We start from the raw sequence: 18,503 nt of genomic DNA, 5'->3' as shown, positions 1-18,503 counted from the left end.
AGTATTTGATCCTTTGACCCTTGTTGGGGTAGGGAGGGCATAAACTTGTAGCATCACGGAATTATACATCCAAATTAAAAGGTAAACAGTAATCTAATTGCTCATGTCTTTAATGTTTAAGGTCCATCCATGCAGAAAACCAGCTGATGCCTTGACTTGGGGTTGTCTTTGTCAGATCCTTTCTGTATTTCTAGTCAGCCAGTTTGTTCCTGTGTCAGTATTCACTGTGTCTTTGTTGTTCATAACCATTCTTTTTCACTGTGTGTGTGCGATATGGTTTTGAGATTTCATGTAAATTTTATGTGCTTTATCGATTGCAAGTACTTGTTAGATGAAATTGGTAAACAAGTGGGGTTTCTTTCTTCTTTTTTTTTAATCATTATTTTTTTATGGCCAGCATGTGCAGTGCTCTTGTGTTTGAAATTGTTTACCTATTATTTACAGGGCTGTTGGATTTATGAAGACTACATTGATAATTTGTTTTGTTTTTAACATGATAAAACTTCATGGAAGTTTTTTTTTATTTATTTGTTTTTTTATTTATCTATCTGTTGTGCAAAACATCCCACCTGTTAGGACACTATAGAATTTGTGCAGTCTATAATTTATAAATATAACATGTGGTTCATAAAATGATTTTTAAAATGAATTTTTGCATGCATATATATATATATATATATATATATATATATATATATATATATATATATATATATATATATATATATATATACATACACACACACACACACACACACACACACACATATATATATATACATACACACACACACACACACACACACACACATATATATATATATATATATATATATATATATATATATATATATATATATACATACATACAGAACAGGCTGCCTACCTGGGTAGAGTTGACTGACGACTGCCATTGGGCGCTCATCATTCATTTCCTGTGCCATTCAATCAGATTTTAGGCACGCACACATATACACTCAGACAAGCATTGAAACATGTAACATTTTAACATTTTATGTGTATGACTGTTTTTTTTAAATTTACCCCGCCATAGAGGCAGCCATACTCCGTTTTTGGGGCTGTGCATGCTGGGTATGTTATTGTTTCCATAACCCACTGAATGCTGACATGGATTACAGGATCTTTAATGTGCGTATTTGATCTTCTGTGTGCGTATACACATGAAGGGGGTTCAGGCACTGGCAGGTCTGCACATATGTTGACCTGGGAGATTGGAAAAATCTCCAACCTTTACCCACCAGGCGCCGTCACTGAGATTCGAACCCGGGACCCTCAGATTGAAAGTCCAATGCTTTTACTGTTTGTCTATTGCGCCCGTGTATTGGACAACACTTTGTCACGGCAGATTTCTCTGTGGAATTTGGGCTGCTCTCCTCATGGAGAGAGTGTCAGTACAGTGCAGCACCACCATAATTATTAAGATAGTAGATCAAATGTTGACACAAAATGGTGAAAGTAAAATTATCAGTACACATAAATGCACAGGCCCGTTTGGTGAGAAAGCTGCGGTTTTATTCAACAAACCTGATTGTTTTCTGGAGTTCAGAATTTTGGTTTTGTGAAACGTTTTATTCTTCACAATGTATACGCATGACACTCATGCTCTTCCTCCTCCTTCTCCTCCTACACACACACACACACACACACACACACACACCAACACCCCACCCCCAGACACACATGCTCATTGATTGAACATTCCAAGAAATGTATTCTTTGGTAATGTGAAGAGACTTCCTAAAATGGCTGGCAACTAGCAGAGGACCATTGTAGATTAACAATGAACTGCCAGTTCTCCAGCACAGTCTTCCACTCATCTCTTCTATTGTAAAATATATATATAACATATCAACCACCAGGCACGCAGGTTTTGGAACTTCAGACAAATCATTTTCCTCCTAGAAGATACCTCACACAGTGGACATGAAGAGATATGCTCAAACACATGCTACATGATACACACCAACACATGTAGATTTATGCATTATGCACACACAGATGTATGCATTATATACAACCCTACTCATACATGTATGCATTATACATACACTGCCCACATATACATGAATGTATTAGATGTATATATATACACCCACACACAAACATGTGTGCATTATACTTATACACACTCACACAAATACATATTTGCATTACATGTTAGCATTATGCATACACAACCACAGATATATGTATGCATTATTCATACACACCCTCCACATATACCTATGTGATTTGTGCATACATACATAATATACATGTACTCATTATACAAACACAGCCTTTGTATAAATTGTACATGTACGCACCGGCATAGAGATGTATGCATTATACATACATGCACACCCACATAAATGCATGCATTATACAAATACACCCCCCACATATATACATACATGTATGAAGTAGACATACACACCCACACGTATGCATGTATGCATTATACACACAGACCCACACACACATGCATGTATACATTATGCATACACACCCACACACATATATATGAATTATACATACACTCCCACACATGTGCATGTATAAATTAATACCCCCACATGTACATGTATGAATCATACCATATTTAATGTACACATCCACACATATAAGTTGTATGTATGTACTACTAGACATATATACAGTAATATATACAGTAATACACCCACTCACATGAATGATACTCAAGTAGCTTAGTTGCTAGCATGATGAGGCCCCCCTCTGGGATGCTGGGGGTCTTTCAGCTTAAACAGAATCACTGCCTTCTGGAAATTCTTTGCAGGAAATTTCCTCTTTTCTGTTGCTCCTGTATTTCTGCCTTTTTTTTCTTCCTTAAATGTTGTCTGCTTTTTCTGCCTTCCCAGTCCATTCCCCCCTTTTTTTTTTCTAAGCAAGCCTTGACACTTTTCCGTCGTCTGTGATGTATTGTCTGTGCTAATTTTCTTTGCACACGCACACTCTCTCTCTCTCTCTCTCTCTCTCTCTCACACACACATTTGAACAGAAGCCGCATATTTCATGTGGATGGGGCTGATGACTAGATCTTCAGGTAGATGGTTGTTGATTGCACAGTTCTATTTATCATACTGGATTTGTTTGAGAGACAGGGCATTGACTGCTTTGGGGAAAAAGCTATTGGCAAAGCGATTGGTTTTTATCCTTATACTTCTCTACCGTCAACCAGAAGGGAGCATCTCGAAAATCCCAAAAGGTGGATGTGATTCATCTTGGCTGATTGATTTTGCTTTTTTGAGTAGCCGCTCATAATATACCGGTATGTCTTCTAGAGAAGGTAGATCAGCCCTGGTAATCTTGGTGGCAGTTTTTGCGATTCTGTTAAGGGCTGCAACTTCTGCCTTGGAAATGTTTCCATCGACCGTATGGGGGAAAAATATGAGAGGTGGAAAAGCAAAACGCAAGCCCCAAGCTGGTGGATGCGACTTTGAATTTATTTTGTTTTTTTGAGCAGGCTGTTGATGTATGATTGCTTTTGCCCTGCCATGGACACAGAAAGCCTATTGTATTGTATTGTATTGTATTGTATTGTATAACTTTTTATCACAGAACATTCTCTGTGAAGCTTGGACTGCTTTCTCTGGGGGAGAACGCATCATCACAGTGCGGTGTTGTTGGTTTTTTCTTCATTTTTTCTGTACGCAAGAGTATCTTGCTCTACTATCAAAGTAGATTTCCCTGCAGAGCTTTGCTTGGGACAGCCCTATTGTCAACGTGGGTTTTCACCTGCACACTGCACATGGTACCTCAGTGTTAGCGTCTCTTCCGAATGACTAGCACCCAGACCAAGGTGTAGAGGAGTGGGGAGTAAAAATCAGGGTCTGTACATGGGATTTGAACCCATGGACCAGTCTGGCACCTGACCATGAGACCACTACTTCACCTTGAGGTTGAAGGCTGGTGAAGTCTGCTGCTGCATCCTGCTGGGGAATTTTCTTCCTTTTGTGTGCATATGCTGGAACAGGAAATATTGGTTTTGCTCTTCTGATTAATTTCTGGTTGATTGCGTTTATTACTGTAGAAATCGAATTGTCGGCATGTCATGACTGGAGGTAGAGACGAATCAGGTGTGTGTTTGTTTTTTTGTGTTTTTTTTTTCTTAGTTTGGGTGGGGTACATTTGCTGCATATTTCTGTTCATGTCCAGTTCATGAAGGTAATTTTTTTTACCATTTTTGCCCTGCAGGGATGCCGGGGGTTCTATCAGTTATAAATACAGTACAACCTGGAAAGCAGAGTATGGCTGCCTACATGGCAGGGTAAAAACAATAACACATGTAAAAGCCCACTCATGTACATATGAGTGAACGTGGTAGTTGCAGCCTACGAACGAAGAAGATATACAGTACTCCCCACTATGAGGAATTTCTTTGCTAGAAGTTTCCTCTTTCTGGCAATTTTTTTTTCTTTTTGTGGTCTTTTCCCTTCTTGGTTTCTGTCTTGATTGTCCACTCACCTGTATATTTGTAGTTAAGTTCTGAATACTTTGTTGCTGTTTTTTTTGTGTTTGGTTCTTGGGCATTCTTACCATGTTGCATTCTTGTGTGTGTGTGTGCACCAAAGACGTCAAGTCGTCTGATGTCATTTTTTGGTTTTGTGTGTTTGTGTTTTTATTATAAAATTGTGTGTGTTATGTGTTTCTGTTCAGGCTAATTTCTGTTCTTTTATTTATTTATTTTTTTTGTGTGTGTGTGTGATCAACATCAGACTTCAGAGGTATGCCCTTGGTTTAGGTGTGAAAATATGAAGGTGTCCCATTTTCTTTTCTACGTGTCTTTTTTCTAGTTTCTTTAATTAAACAACAGTGATAATGTACCAGATCTAAGGTTGTTTCCTCAAATCAGTGGGGTCTGTCACTGATGGAACCTTTAGTTAAGATATTAGTGCGTTTGTTAATGCTGACTATTTTCCAATTTGTTTGATTATTGAGTGCTTCATGGAAATCGTCTCAGGGTGAAGCTGCCTTGACAATCGAGAAAAACTTTTTGTACAAAAACTGGAAACATAAATAGTTGGGTGCAAAAGCAGGTTTTTTACTGTAAAAAAAATAAAACAACCACAAAGAAAAACAGACTGTAGCATTGCTGTTAAGTGTTTTGTACATATCTGCGTAGGTGTAACAATTTCAACTGAAGGTTGAAAAAAGAAAAAAGACTTTCCACATGCAAAGTTACAAATAAAAGTTTGTTTTTTACCAACATGAAATACAGAGTATATAGGATACGTGAGAAAAAAATATTGGTGAATTTAGAGAAAAGTGAACATGAAACTTGAAGCATGTGTGGGAAAGTTTTCAGTGCATGTGTTTGTGTGTGTTCATGAGAGACAGACAGTTGAAGAAACTTGAAAGGTTAATTGTATTTTTATTTAGCATACTTGTAGTGTAATGTGTGTGTGGTTGAATATTAGCATACTTTTAGTGTGACGCGCGTGCGTGTGTGTGTGGTTAACATTTAGTGTGATGTACATGTGTGTGTGCGTGTGCAAGTGTATCTACATATGTGAGAATGAACAGGAAGCAGATTGAAAGGACCTACATTTTTCCACATGCAGAGTGCAACCAAATCATTCTAATTCTTTGTATAAAAAATGACATCATTAAACTGCAATGTCTTAAAAAAAAAAAAGAAAAAAAAAAGAGCATGTTCTGATGATATAAAAGTTTGGACATGTTACGTGTTACATGTGTCAATCACACATCTGTGTTCTGATCACATGCAACAGATGTTATCAGTCCTTGTTGAATGTGCGTACACTGTATCGGTTTGTCAATAAATAGTTCCTGATCCAGCTTGTGTTCACATGTGTCAGTAACTTGCCTGAAAAAAAATAGTTTGTTGTCATATACTGCACCATGTCAAACTGATGCAAACTAGGCCTATCGGTTTGGTCAGCTAAGAGCGGACTGGGCAGGGCTGGGCATCTTTTCACTGTCAGCCACGTGAAATCTGGCCAAGCAGAGCAAATCGACTGGCCTAATTTGCATCAGTTTGACATGGTAAGTATACACACACACACACACACACACACACATATATATATATCACCAAACAGGGAGTAAAATTAAAACTCCTGTCAGCAAAGTATTTTGAAGCAGCAGTTTGTCAATATCATTTAATGACGAAATTTTATACAACATTCTTTCACACAAACATTGCATTTCATGACAATTAAAGTCAAGTCATTTTCGTTTTTCTCTTTTGTTCTGAATAGCTTAGTCAAAGGCTCTCTGTGGTTCCACCATATCCTTGTACACTTGCACACAGTAAACATTATAACTCTACAGCCAAGTATACATAAACTTTCAAAACATGCATACAGACTTTCATAACTAATACCCAGTCAGCTCTATAACTCTATAATGCCAGGGTAAGGTCAATACCAATACAGGTAAAGCATTATAAAAAAAAAAAAATGAAGAAAGGAATACAAAACACAACAACAGTATGATTTTGTGTACAACACACGCATATATGCATCACAGATGATACAACAAGCATACGCTGAACACACTTCAACCATTTTTGCATCCATTCCTCTGGAGTTCTGTTGTCACTAGTTGAAGAGTCTGGAGAGAAAGAGAGACAGAGAAACCAAAGTACAGAGAGAGTTACTAGTTCTGGCAGACCTAACTCAGAATAAAACTATGAATCAAAAGGAAAAAAAACACACAGTAGGACAGTTAATAGTTCTGACTGTCCAAAACTATAACACTGCACTGTAACAGGGCTGAAACCTTTCCATAACACTAATGCTGTTTAAAAAAAAAAGAAGAAAAAAAAAAGATGCCTGACATGAACAAAAACCCAAGCCACCGATCAGGCCTCCCCAAGGTTGGTATAAAACATTAACAACAACAACAAAAAAATTACAATAAAACGAGTTAAGTGAAATGATAGAACTGGTTCAAGGAAAATGGGCCGTGCTAAGCAAAACCTTGCACACCCACACGCATGTGCATACTGACACCAGCGTGCTTATGCACACATTCAAAAACACACACACACACTGACATAAATACCTTATACATGCTTTATAGCTTTAAACAACACTATAAACCTAGAAGTAATTATAATCACATAATCACACTGTCAACTAAAATGATACACACAGCCCAGATATGAGGATAAATGACTCGCACTTCCCAGGCACTTAAAACAAACCTCAAGAGAACGCCCAGTAAGATGATGAAGTCCACAAACACACTGAAATTTATGAGAACGTGGAGAAAACATGAACGTGAATGGGTCAGAAATAAAAGAATGAGGAACAGATGACAATGAAAAACAGGAAACATTCCTGGCAGTTATAGTTATTCTCAAGGAGGCATCACTGTGTTTGGACAAATCCATAAACGCTTCACCACATCTGCTAAGCAGATGCCTGACAGCAGCATAACCCAACACACTAGTCAGGCCTTGAGTGCATGGCATGTATATATTTGAGTACCTATCAGAGAGGATTTCTTCTGCCAGAGGACAACACTTTTGTTGCCATGAGTTCTGTTTCAATGCGCCAAGTGCATGCTGCACGCGGGACCTTGGTTTATCGTCTTATCCAAATGATGAGAAGCTCAGTTTGATTTTCCAGTCAAACTTGGGAGACAGGGCAAGGGTGGGAGTCAAACCTCAAGGACACCATACTGGCAGATGAGCGTCTTATCCATTCTGCCACCTTCCTCCTGGCACAGAACGATGAGACGACAACCCCAACACACCCTCTCCTGGCCCCCCTGGCTTCTAGATGGGAGTGGGGGTGGTTAGCTGGGGGCGTATGATGCATCACATCACAATCTGTCAAAGCATTCAGAAGCAAATCACTGTCCATCAATACAAATACAGACACCAAACCCAAGACACTGCTGACCCAAGGTCACACACACACACACAGAAAACAGTGTTTCCATTCCCCAACACACACTGTGACACGTACACACAGTTCCATATACACACAACACGTTAACACATACACACACAGCTAGATTTCATAAAGTATCTGGTTTTCTGCACTCACACTACAATACATGTGTGTGTAGTTGTAGTGCAGTTGAAGTAGAAGCAGCAGTCTTCAATTTTACATCTTTCCACTCAAGAGTGATAAAAGAAAAATATATAAAAGAGGAAGGGAATAGGGAGGAGGAGGAGGAGGTGTGTGTCTGTGTTGGGGTATGTGGGTGTACGTCTGTGCGTCTGCATGCATGCATGTGAGTGATTATGTGTAGTCATGAACGTAACCGGAAGATGAACAATCTAACGATTTCGCATGCACTTTCAAGGGCTGACGTATAGTCTTCACCTTCAGTGGGCCAAGTATTTCATCACAACAGAAATGCCAAAAAAAAAAGAAAAAAAAAAGGAAAAACATTCTCAAAAAACACACACCTGTTTCACCCACATTCCCCAGAGTCAGAAAACATTTTCTGCAACCAACTTGTGTTTCAAACATGCTCCCCAATGCCACTTAACATTTTCTGAAACAAACTTGTGTGTCAAACATGCACCTGTGCCATAAAACGTTCTCAGAAATACAAACTTATGTTTTATCCATGCTCTCCAATGCAGAAAACATTTTCTGAAACAAATGTGTGTTTCAAACATGCTCCCCAATGCCCCTTAACATTTTCTGAAACAAACTTGTGTGTCAAACATGCACCTGTGCCATAAAACGTTCTCAGAAATACAAACTTATGTTTCATTCATGCTCTCCAATGCAGAAAACATTTTCTGAAACAATTTTGTGTGTCAAACATGCAACCTTCTCAGAAACACAAACTTATGTTTCATACATGCTCTCCAATGCCAGACAACATTCTGAGAAACACAAATTTGTCTTTCAAACATGCTCTCCAATGCCAGAAAACATTTTATGAAATAATTTTGTGTTTAAAAAATGCATCTATGCCATAAAACCTTCTCAGAAACACAAACTTACGTTTCATACATGCTCTCCAATGACAGAAAACATTCTCAGAAACACAAATTTATGTTTTAATCATGCACCCATGCCAGGAAACATTCTAAGAAACACAAACATGTCTTTCAAACATGTTCTCCAATGCCAGAAAACATTTTATGAAACAATCTGGTGTTTAAAAAATGCACCTATGCCATAAAACCTTATCAGAAACACAAACATGTTTCAAACATGCTCTCCAATGCCAGAAAACTTTATGAAACAATTTTGTGTGTCAAACATACACCTACGCCACAAAACCTCAGAAACACAAACTTATGTTTCATACATGCTCTCCAGTTGCAGAAAACATTTTCAGAAACACAAATTTGTGTTTCAAACATGTTCTCCAATGCCAGAACATTTTCTCAGAAACACAAACTTCTGTTTTAAACACACTCCCCAATACCAGAACACACCCTCAGAAACAATACCAGAACACATCCTCAGAAACACAAACTTGTGTTTCAAACACATTCTCCAATGACAGAAAACGTTCCCTGAAATGCAAGCTTGTGATTCAAAACACAAGTCCTGGTAAAATCGTCCAGAATGCATGCCAATCTCTTGTCTCTGAGACTGAAATGTAGTATCACAGATAAAGTAGGATGATGTCCAGGAGTCTGTGGCTGGCTGTCTCAGTAGCCGTGTTGTGTAGTGTGACCACAAGGATGCTTCATCTGTCATTTCCTCCAACTGTCCGCTGGGCCTCCACCTTCAGAGGTCCTCCCTTCATTTTCTCCAGTACTGGAACAAACAAACAAACAATATAGATTTATCAATCAATCTATCTATATATCTGTCTGTATACACACTCTTACACACACACACATATATAGATACAGATACACACACAAACACACACACACACATATATATATATACACATACACACACATATACACTCACACATACTGTGTAGTAAACCTTTGATGTTTAGCCACAGTGATGCAGAAACGCGGATAAGAATGACAACACACCATCTGTTTGAATTATTCAGCGAAACTTTGTGTGCTTGTGAGGAAGGGAGTTCCATTCCAATTTCTTCAATTTCCAAGCAGTTTAGAGCACACTGGTGGGCAGATGAATCGGTTGAAGTGATAGGATTTCTTCGCCTGAACGAGGGGTTTCTTTGCCTGAATGATATTCAGGCTCAGGCAGAGAATGAGAATCTGTGGTGGCTGATCAGTGTTTGGGTGCAGGGCTTCATGAATTTATACTAAAACAAAGTAAGATAAAGGGGACAGAAGGGAAAGTGTATGGGAGGAAGATAGGGAGGGTAGGTGGGGGGCGGGGAGGGAGGGTGTGCAGTGGTGGTGGTGGGGATGGGAGGGTGAATGTGTGTGTGTGTGTGTGTGTGTGTGTGTATGCATGACCCCCCCCCCTTTTTTTTTTTTTTTTTTTTTTTTTTTACTTCTCCCCACTGGTGAGTAGTGTTGCAGAAGGCTAGGCTGTGCCGGTCAGGCGTATTCCCGGGGACCGCTACGGTAGCTGGATTGGCCAAGCTGGAGATGCGAACACACCAGTGGAGTGCGACCCATCTCCCCTATCAGTTAGCAGAACATCCCTCAGTAGTCTAGCTAAATTGCGCCCAACAGCAAGCTCCCACAACACAATAATTTTCATCAGCATAATAATGTTGGTCGTTAAGTGGAAGAAGATATACATGTGCATACATGTTCATGTATATACCATATGTGTGTGTGCTCGCGCACGTACACGTGTGTGTGTGCGTGTGTGTGTGTGTGTGTGTGTGTGTGAAGGAGGCGTGGGGGGGTGTTTGCGTATAAATGTGTGTGCATGCATGCATGCCTGCATGTGAGTGTGTTTGTGTGCAGCATCACCTGAGCCATCTTGTGGAACTGCTCCACGACAGCGGGCATGAAGGCCGTCTGACTGCTCTCCAGCAAGTTCTGCATGAAGTGCACCGCCTCCTCGTCTGAGAAGTGCAGCACAAACCTCTCCTGCAGCTGTCACACACATACACACAGAGTGAGACACACCACACAGACACACACACACATAGTGACAGACACCACACAGACACACACACACACACATAGTTGTTCAGTATCTGTGAAGCCCATCAACCATGAAATAGTAATAACTAAATGTAAACACACACACACACACACACACACACAGAGTGACAGACACATCATACACACACACAGACATAGTTGTTCAGTATCTGGAAAGACCATCAACAATGAAACAGATATAACTAAATATAAACACACACACACACACACACACACACACACACAAACAACACAGAGTGACAGACACCACACAGACACGCACACAAATGTGACCAGCTTCTACAAAATGATAGATATGTTGAGTTTTGAGGATATATAGATACACAGACCATTGGAAAGAAAAGACCATGTTTCTAGGTTACTAATGTAGAAGTTATGGTAGTTCAAAGTGTATTAGTAGTGTGGCAGCCATTTTGAGAAAAACAAGCTTTCAAGTATTGGCAACTGCAACTGACTCTTGAGATTTTTCCCTAGAAACGGGGTTTGTTTTAGTTGTATGCCTGTGAAAGTTTGGCAGATTATCAAACTAGGGTCTGCATGCTTTGGGCAATGATATTCACACTTGATGATAGTATCAATGTAATTCTGAATGGTTGTTTTGGGGTGTAAAAGAGTTTTTTCCTCTTGATCTTTCAACAAACAAAGCTTCCATTTCTTTTACATCAAAATTAGAATGATGCACATTAAAATTTTGATTTTGTTAAGAATTGAAATAAACCTGCAAATTTTTATTTTATTTTATTTTTTGTACTTTAACTCTTTCCATATGAATGGCAAAAGAGACGACGTTAACAGCGTTTCACCCCAATTACCATCATCAAAATATTGCAAGCGGAAGGCTCTCATACTGAAGAGGTGAATGTTGACAAAGAATACCACAATTCTGACGACGAAAGCTAAAGGTTGGGTCATTCAGACACCCACTGGACATCTGAGGGGTCTGTGTAGAGGAGAAGAGAGGACTGGCCGTACTGAGTGAGTTAAATATGCCAGTGTGTGCCAGTGTGGCCCATTTTTGTTCATTCTTTATTTCAGAGATCTGCCCTCTAAGTATCTTCCATTTCCACTTTATTGTGTTTTCATGTATTTACCTACATGTTTATTTTTAGTATTTCTTTTTTCTTTTATGTTAATGCATTCTATTAAGATATCGAATAGATATGAGTGAAAAATATGCTGTTTTTTGGGATAATTGCTCCGCGGAAATTAACAAAATTTTCAGATTTATAGTTTGAATTCAGCAAAAACAGTGAGATATGTTGTAATTTAGAGGTTGAACTGTGCACTGGAATAAACAACTCGATTAACCCCAGATGGACCCTCAGCACTCTTTTTGCCTGTAATGCAACTGAATGCAGCACGAGTTATCTATCATTTCATGGGAGATGGTCACAAATAGTTGTTCAGTATCTGGGAAGACCATCAACCATAAAACAAGATAACTTAATACAAACACACGAATGCACAGACAAAAAAAAAAAAAAAGAAAAAAAAAGAAAGAAAAGAAACAGCAACATTAATCACTGATATTCCTTTTCAAATGTAACATATTTCAGTCAGGGAGCAGGTAAGGTTTCAGTTTCAATTTCTCAAGCAGGTGCCACTACGTTCAGACATATCCACACACACGACCACACCTCTGCTTGGCAGATACCTGACCTGCAGCGTAACGCAACATAGTCAGGCCTCAAGTGTAAGCATGTATATTTGTTTACCTATTGATGGGTGCAAAAGCCGAGTGGTTAAAGCGTTGGACATTCAATCTTTGGGTCCCAGGTTCGAATCTTGGTAACGGTGCCTGGTGGGTAAAGGGTGGAGACTTTTCTGATCTCCCAGGTCAGTATACGTGCAGACCTGCTTGTGCCTGAACCCCCTTCATGTGTATACGCAAGCAGAAGATCAAATATGCACGTTAAAGATCTTGTAATCCATGTCAGCATTCGGAGGGTAATGGAAACAAGAACATACCCAGCATGCACATCCCCGAAAATGGAGTATGGCTATCATACATGTAAAAGCCCACTTGTGTACATATGAGTGTACGTGGGAGTTGCAGCCCACAAACGAAGAAGTTTTTACCTATCAGAGTGGATTTCTGCTAAAGAATTTCACCAGAGGACAACACTCTCTTTGCCATGGGTTCTTTTTCAGTGCGCCAAGTGCATGCTGCGCACGGGACCTCGGTTTATTGTCTCATCCGAACGTCAAGACACTCAAGTCTCATTTTCAGGTCAAACTTGGGAGAAAGGGAGAGCGCTGGTTTCAAACCCAGACTCTCAGGGACTGGATGTATTGGCAGATGAGCGTGTTAACCACTGAGCCACCTGCACAACAGGGGGAGACAACTGACCTTCTGCACGGTCTTGTCTGGCTCCAGGGCAATGTCCGGGATGTTGACGTCCACCATCAGTGAGAACAGGTTCAGGAACAGGTTCACCTTCCTGCACACACACACACACACACACACACACACGCACACACACATGCACAGAGCAACTAAGTAAGAAATACAGATATGCAGAAAAAATGTGCGCGCACACACACACACAGAGTCAGTCAGACAAACACTGGCACACAGAACAAATGTATGCCCACACACACAAACACCTGCACACAAACCTACATCCACACACACACACACACAACCAATAAATCACACAAGAACAGAGACAGAGACACACAGAACAATTGCACACACACACACACACACTGCACACCTGGTGTGCCACAATAAAATCACATACACCTGTGCAATTACAGAGACAGAGAGAGAGAGAGAAAGAATGAGACAGAGAAAGAGAAGCAGAGAAAGAGTCATACAGAAAGAGATAAGACAGACTGCCTGAGGGAGACAGAAAAAGCCAGACAGACATATAGCGATACACAGCCAGCCACACACAGAATGCCAGAGAGAGAGAGAGAGAGAGAGAGAGAGAGAGTAGGAGAGTGTGAGACCCAGACACAGCGAGCCATATAACAGTCAGAACCATTCAGCAGAAAAGACACAGCCATACAGACAGACACAGCCATACAGACAAGAGGGACACAGACAGACAGGCGACCTGCGGAGGGTGAGGAAGGCAGTGTAGGTGATCTGTTTGAACTGTTGGAAATGGTCTGAGGCGGGTCCTCCCATGGCCTCCACCATCTCCTTGCTCAGCTTCATGGGCGGCGGCATCGGCTTGGGGTCGCGACCCAGGATGTAGCCAAAGTCGATGTGCACCAGCTTCCCTGTGGGTACATGCACACAGCGTTAGTTAATGTATGTACTTGTTTTCACACACACACACACACACACTAAGCATGACTGTATGTATATGTTGTTAACACACACACACAGCATGAATGTACACAAGCACACGCACATTTTAACAAACACACACAGAGCATGAATGCACACACACACAATGTTGTACACATACACACACACACAGAGGCCATGAATGCACACACGTTGTTAACACACACACACACACACACAGAATATGAATGCATGCACACACACACACACACACACACACACACATACACACACACAGAGCATAAATTAATGCCCACACATGTTGTTACCGTGCACACACGCACTCACACACTGCATGAATGCACACACACTCACACACACACTTACATGTCGTTAACACATGCACACACACACACACACACACACAGTATGAATGCATTCATATGTTGTAAACACACAAAGCATGAATGCACACACATGTTCACACACATGCAAGTACTCATGAACTCATTTCACAGGCTCACATGTGCACATGCACATGTTAACATTATCACATGTAACTGCACACAAATTCACACAATTGCATGTACACAAGCACACATTCAAATGCAGATGTCAACAAGCAAGTAGTATGCGTGCACGTGCGCGCATACACCTATGTCAACACACAAATACCATAAAAAAAAAAAAAAATTAAACGGACACGCACTCACACATTTTGTGATTTCCACCATTAAAAAAAACCTTGTATCCGACGAAGGTAACACTAACAGAGAACGTCATCACCGAATGGCAAGACTGAACAGGCGTCATTCTAGTCACTCTGAAGAGGAGAACAGGAAGAGTGACAGTGTTGTTTAGCAACAACACTGCCATGCATACCTGCCAGTCACCCTCACTCCTATCATGAGCTGTTTGTTTCCATCTCAGGTTTCTGTTCCTGCACTAAAAAGACATGTATCTGGGTTGCCACTGTGGTAAAGTGGCTGGCATCATAGTTTCAGTTTCTCTAAGAGGCATCACTGCGTTTGGACAAAGCCATATACGCTACACCACATCTGCTTGGCAGATGCCTAACCAGTAGCATAACCCAACACGCTAGGCAGGCCTTGAGTGCATACAAGTATATTTGTGTACCTATCAGAATGGATTTCTTCTAGAAAATTTTGCCAGAGGACTTTGGTTGCCATAGGGTTGTTTTTTTCTGAGAGCCAAGTGCGTGCAACACACGGGACCTCGGTTTATCATCTCATCTGAATGACTAGACACTCAGTCTGATTTTCCAGTCAAAGGGTGAGAGCAGGGATCAAACCCATACCCTCACAGACACTATACTGGCAGACAAGTGATGGCCTAGAGGTAACGTGTCCGCCTAGGAAGCGAGAGAATCTGAGGGCGCTGGTTCGAATCATGGCTCAGCCGCCGATATTTTCTCCCCCTCCATTAGACCTTGAGTGGTCGTCAGGACGCTAGTCATTCGGATGAGACGATAAACCGAGGTCCCGTGTGCAGCATGCACTTAGCACACGTAAAAGAACCCACGGCAACAAAAGGGTTGTTCCTGGCAAAATTCTGCAGAAAAATCCACTTTGACAGGAAAAACAAATAAAAATGCACACAGGAAAAAATACAAAAAAAATGGGTGGCGCTGTAGTGTAGCGACGCGCTCTCCCTGGGGAGAGCAGCCCGAATTTCACACAGAGAAATCTGTTGTGATAAAAAGGAATACAAATACAAATATAAATGTCTTATCCATTCTACCATCTTCCTCCTGGCATCACAGACACACTGATGACTGGGAAGATGCAGGTTCAAGCCCAATCAGAAGTGTGTGCCTTTTTTTCTTTCTTTCTTTTACCAGTGGCCAGCTCCTACCCAGAGCTGTGTGTGCTATGGGCTCAAATGGTAAAGACACTGTCGAGGATCATCCACGTCAAGGAATGCATCTTTGGGAGCGTTGCACAAATTTCCTGACCAACACTGCAGGTGTCTGTATCTCTCTGGCTTGGCGGATGCCAGGGCATATTATCAAAAGTACAGCCTTGTCCCAAACCTAAATGGACCACCATAGCAGCATCGTCATCACCCTCCATCACTGACCATCACAAAAATGTAGAAAACAAAATATCCCATGTTCTGGGGCATCACCATCCCTGAAAAATATATATACCATCTATGTATGGGTTCTTGGCTTGTCATTTGTTTTTGTTTCAAAGAAATAAATCTGGGCCCTTGGTAAATTTCCTCTGCTTCCTTTTTTTCTTCTTCGATTCTCACATTCATTTGCATGAACAAGTCGCCTTTTATGTGCATGACCATTTTTACCCTGCCTTGGACAAGTTGGAGGCGGCTACACTTTTGCTTTTGGTGGCATGCATGCTGGGTATATTCTTATTTCCACAACCCACCAAACACCGACGCGGATTATGGAATGTTTAACACATGTATTTGGTATTCTGCAAACAGATTACACATGCAGACGTGTTCAGGTACTAAACAGGTCTGCACATCTGTTGACGTTGGAGACATGGAAAAAAAAGAAAATCTCCACCCCTAACCCACCAGGTGCGAAGGCAAGATGGGATTTGAACACAGGACCCTCAGGTATGAAAGTCTAAAGCTTTGATCTCTCAGCGATGGGCACAATAGCTGAGTGGTTAAAGTGTTGGACTTTCAATTTTAGGGTCCCGGGTTCGAATCTCGGTGACAGCGCCTGGTGGGTAAAGGGTGGAGATTTTTTCGATCTCCCAGGTCAACATATGTGCAGACCTGCTAGTGCCTGAACCCCCTTCTTGTGTATACACAAGCAGAAGATCAAATACGCACATTAAAATTCCTGTAATCCATGTCAGCGTTCGATGGGTTATGGAAACAAGAACGTACCCAGCATGCATACCCCCGAAAGCGGAGTATAACTGCCTACATGGCAGGGTAAAAACGGTCATACACGTAAAAGCCCACTCGTGTACATACGAGTGAACGTTGGAGTTGCAGCCCATGAACACAGAAGAAGAAGAAGAGAAGACAAGAAGAAGACCTCTCAGCTGTTGCACCCATTATCTGTGGCCTTGACTGGCAAATTTCAATCAGTCTGCCTTCTACGTATCTGTCGATCTATCCTACGTATCTGTCGATCTATCCAAGTGTATTTACTTTTCTGAATGTTTTGTTCATTTCATTACATTTTGTACTGATAAACTTACACAAACCTAGGGTAGCCTCTGTAGGCCTGACCAGGTATCTGCTCCTTTTTCACAATAATTCTTTTTTTTTACAGCAGATATGGTGTAGTGTATATGGATCAGCCTGCACCCTTTTGACACCTCCTATAAACTGAAACAAACACATGAGAGCACACACAGACACACACACCCACACACAGAACACACACAGAGCATACAAGCACACACACACACACAGAGCAAATTCACACACATACACACTCAACACACACACATGCAGAGCGTGCTCACACACACACACAGAACCCATACACGCAGAGCATCCTCACACACGCATACACTCACATGCACACACACACACACTGAAAGTGCCTAGGAAGCAGTGGGGGTGGAGGGGTGGGGTGGAGCAGGGGGGATGAAGGGGGCGAGGGGAACACACCTGTGGTGGTGAGGAGGATGTTGTCCAGGTGACGATCACCCACACCCAGCAGGTAGGTCACCACGCAGTATCCCGCTGTGACCGAAACACACACACACACTCATGTAGAAATGCAGGTACATACATGCATACAAACATACAGTGTACATACTCTCATAAAAACAGACAGAACACACACACACACACTTTCACACACACACACACACACACATACTGAGCATGCTCACAGTGACACACATACATATCCATACACGCATGCACACTCATAAACATGTAAACACATACATGCATAGGAACACACAGTGCAGAGACACAAAATTCCGAGAGAGCACACACACACACACACACACAGAACACACACAGAACACATATAACACACACACACAAACATACACATACAAACACAAAAAAATACAGACACATATATATCTACATACACATTCACAGAGCACTCACACACATATCATCCCCCTGCACCCCCCCACCCCACACACACATACACAGACGCACAAACTGTCACAAAGCAACACACAAACACACACACAGATTTGTCACTCCTATAGTCCTGTCGACTACGATGACTTCATTCCTAACCCTCAAATAAAAAACTGCAGTTTA

At 41.1% G+C, this 18,503-nt stretch overlaps 1 protein-coding gene across 2 annotated transcripts in view; it reads right to left on the bottom strand.

Annotated features, from left to right (window-relative positions):
- Positions 1-6,121: 6,121 nt before the first annotated feature.
- The window catches only part of LOC143281973 (phosphatidylinositol 3-kinase catalytic subunit type 3-like), a 48,855-nt gene continuing 36,473 nt past the window's right edge, over positions 6,122-18,503 (bottom strand). For both annotated transcript variants that reach the window (XM_076587334.1, XM_076587335.1), the window contains 5 exons: positions 17,886-17,960; positions 14,086-14,254; positions 13,374-13,464; positions 10,826-10,951; positions 6,122-9,728 (listed from right to left, as the gene is read on the bottom strand). In XM_076587334.1, coding sequence (XP_076443449.1) covers positions 9,714-9,728; positions 10,826-10,951; positions 13,374-13,464; positions 14,086-14,254; positions 17,886-17,960 — 476 coding nt within the window. In that variant the 3' untranslated portion in view covers positions 6,122-9,713. The remainder of the gene's footprint in view (positions 9,729-10,825; positions 10,952-13,373; positions 13,465-14,085; positions 14,255-17,885; positions 17,961-18,503) is intronic.

This window comes from Babylonia areolata, chromosome 5, assembly GCF_041734735.1.
Source record: "Babylonia areolata isolate BAREFJ2019XMU chromosome 5, ASM4173473v1, whole genome shotgun sequence".
Lineage (NCBI taxonomy): Eukaryota > Metazoa > Mollusca > Gastropoda > Neogastropoda > Buccinidae > Babylonia > Babylonia areolata.
Note: the sequence above shows the minus strand (reverse complement) of the source record. Positions and strands in the feature narration are given on the sequence as shown.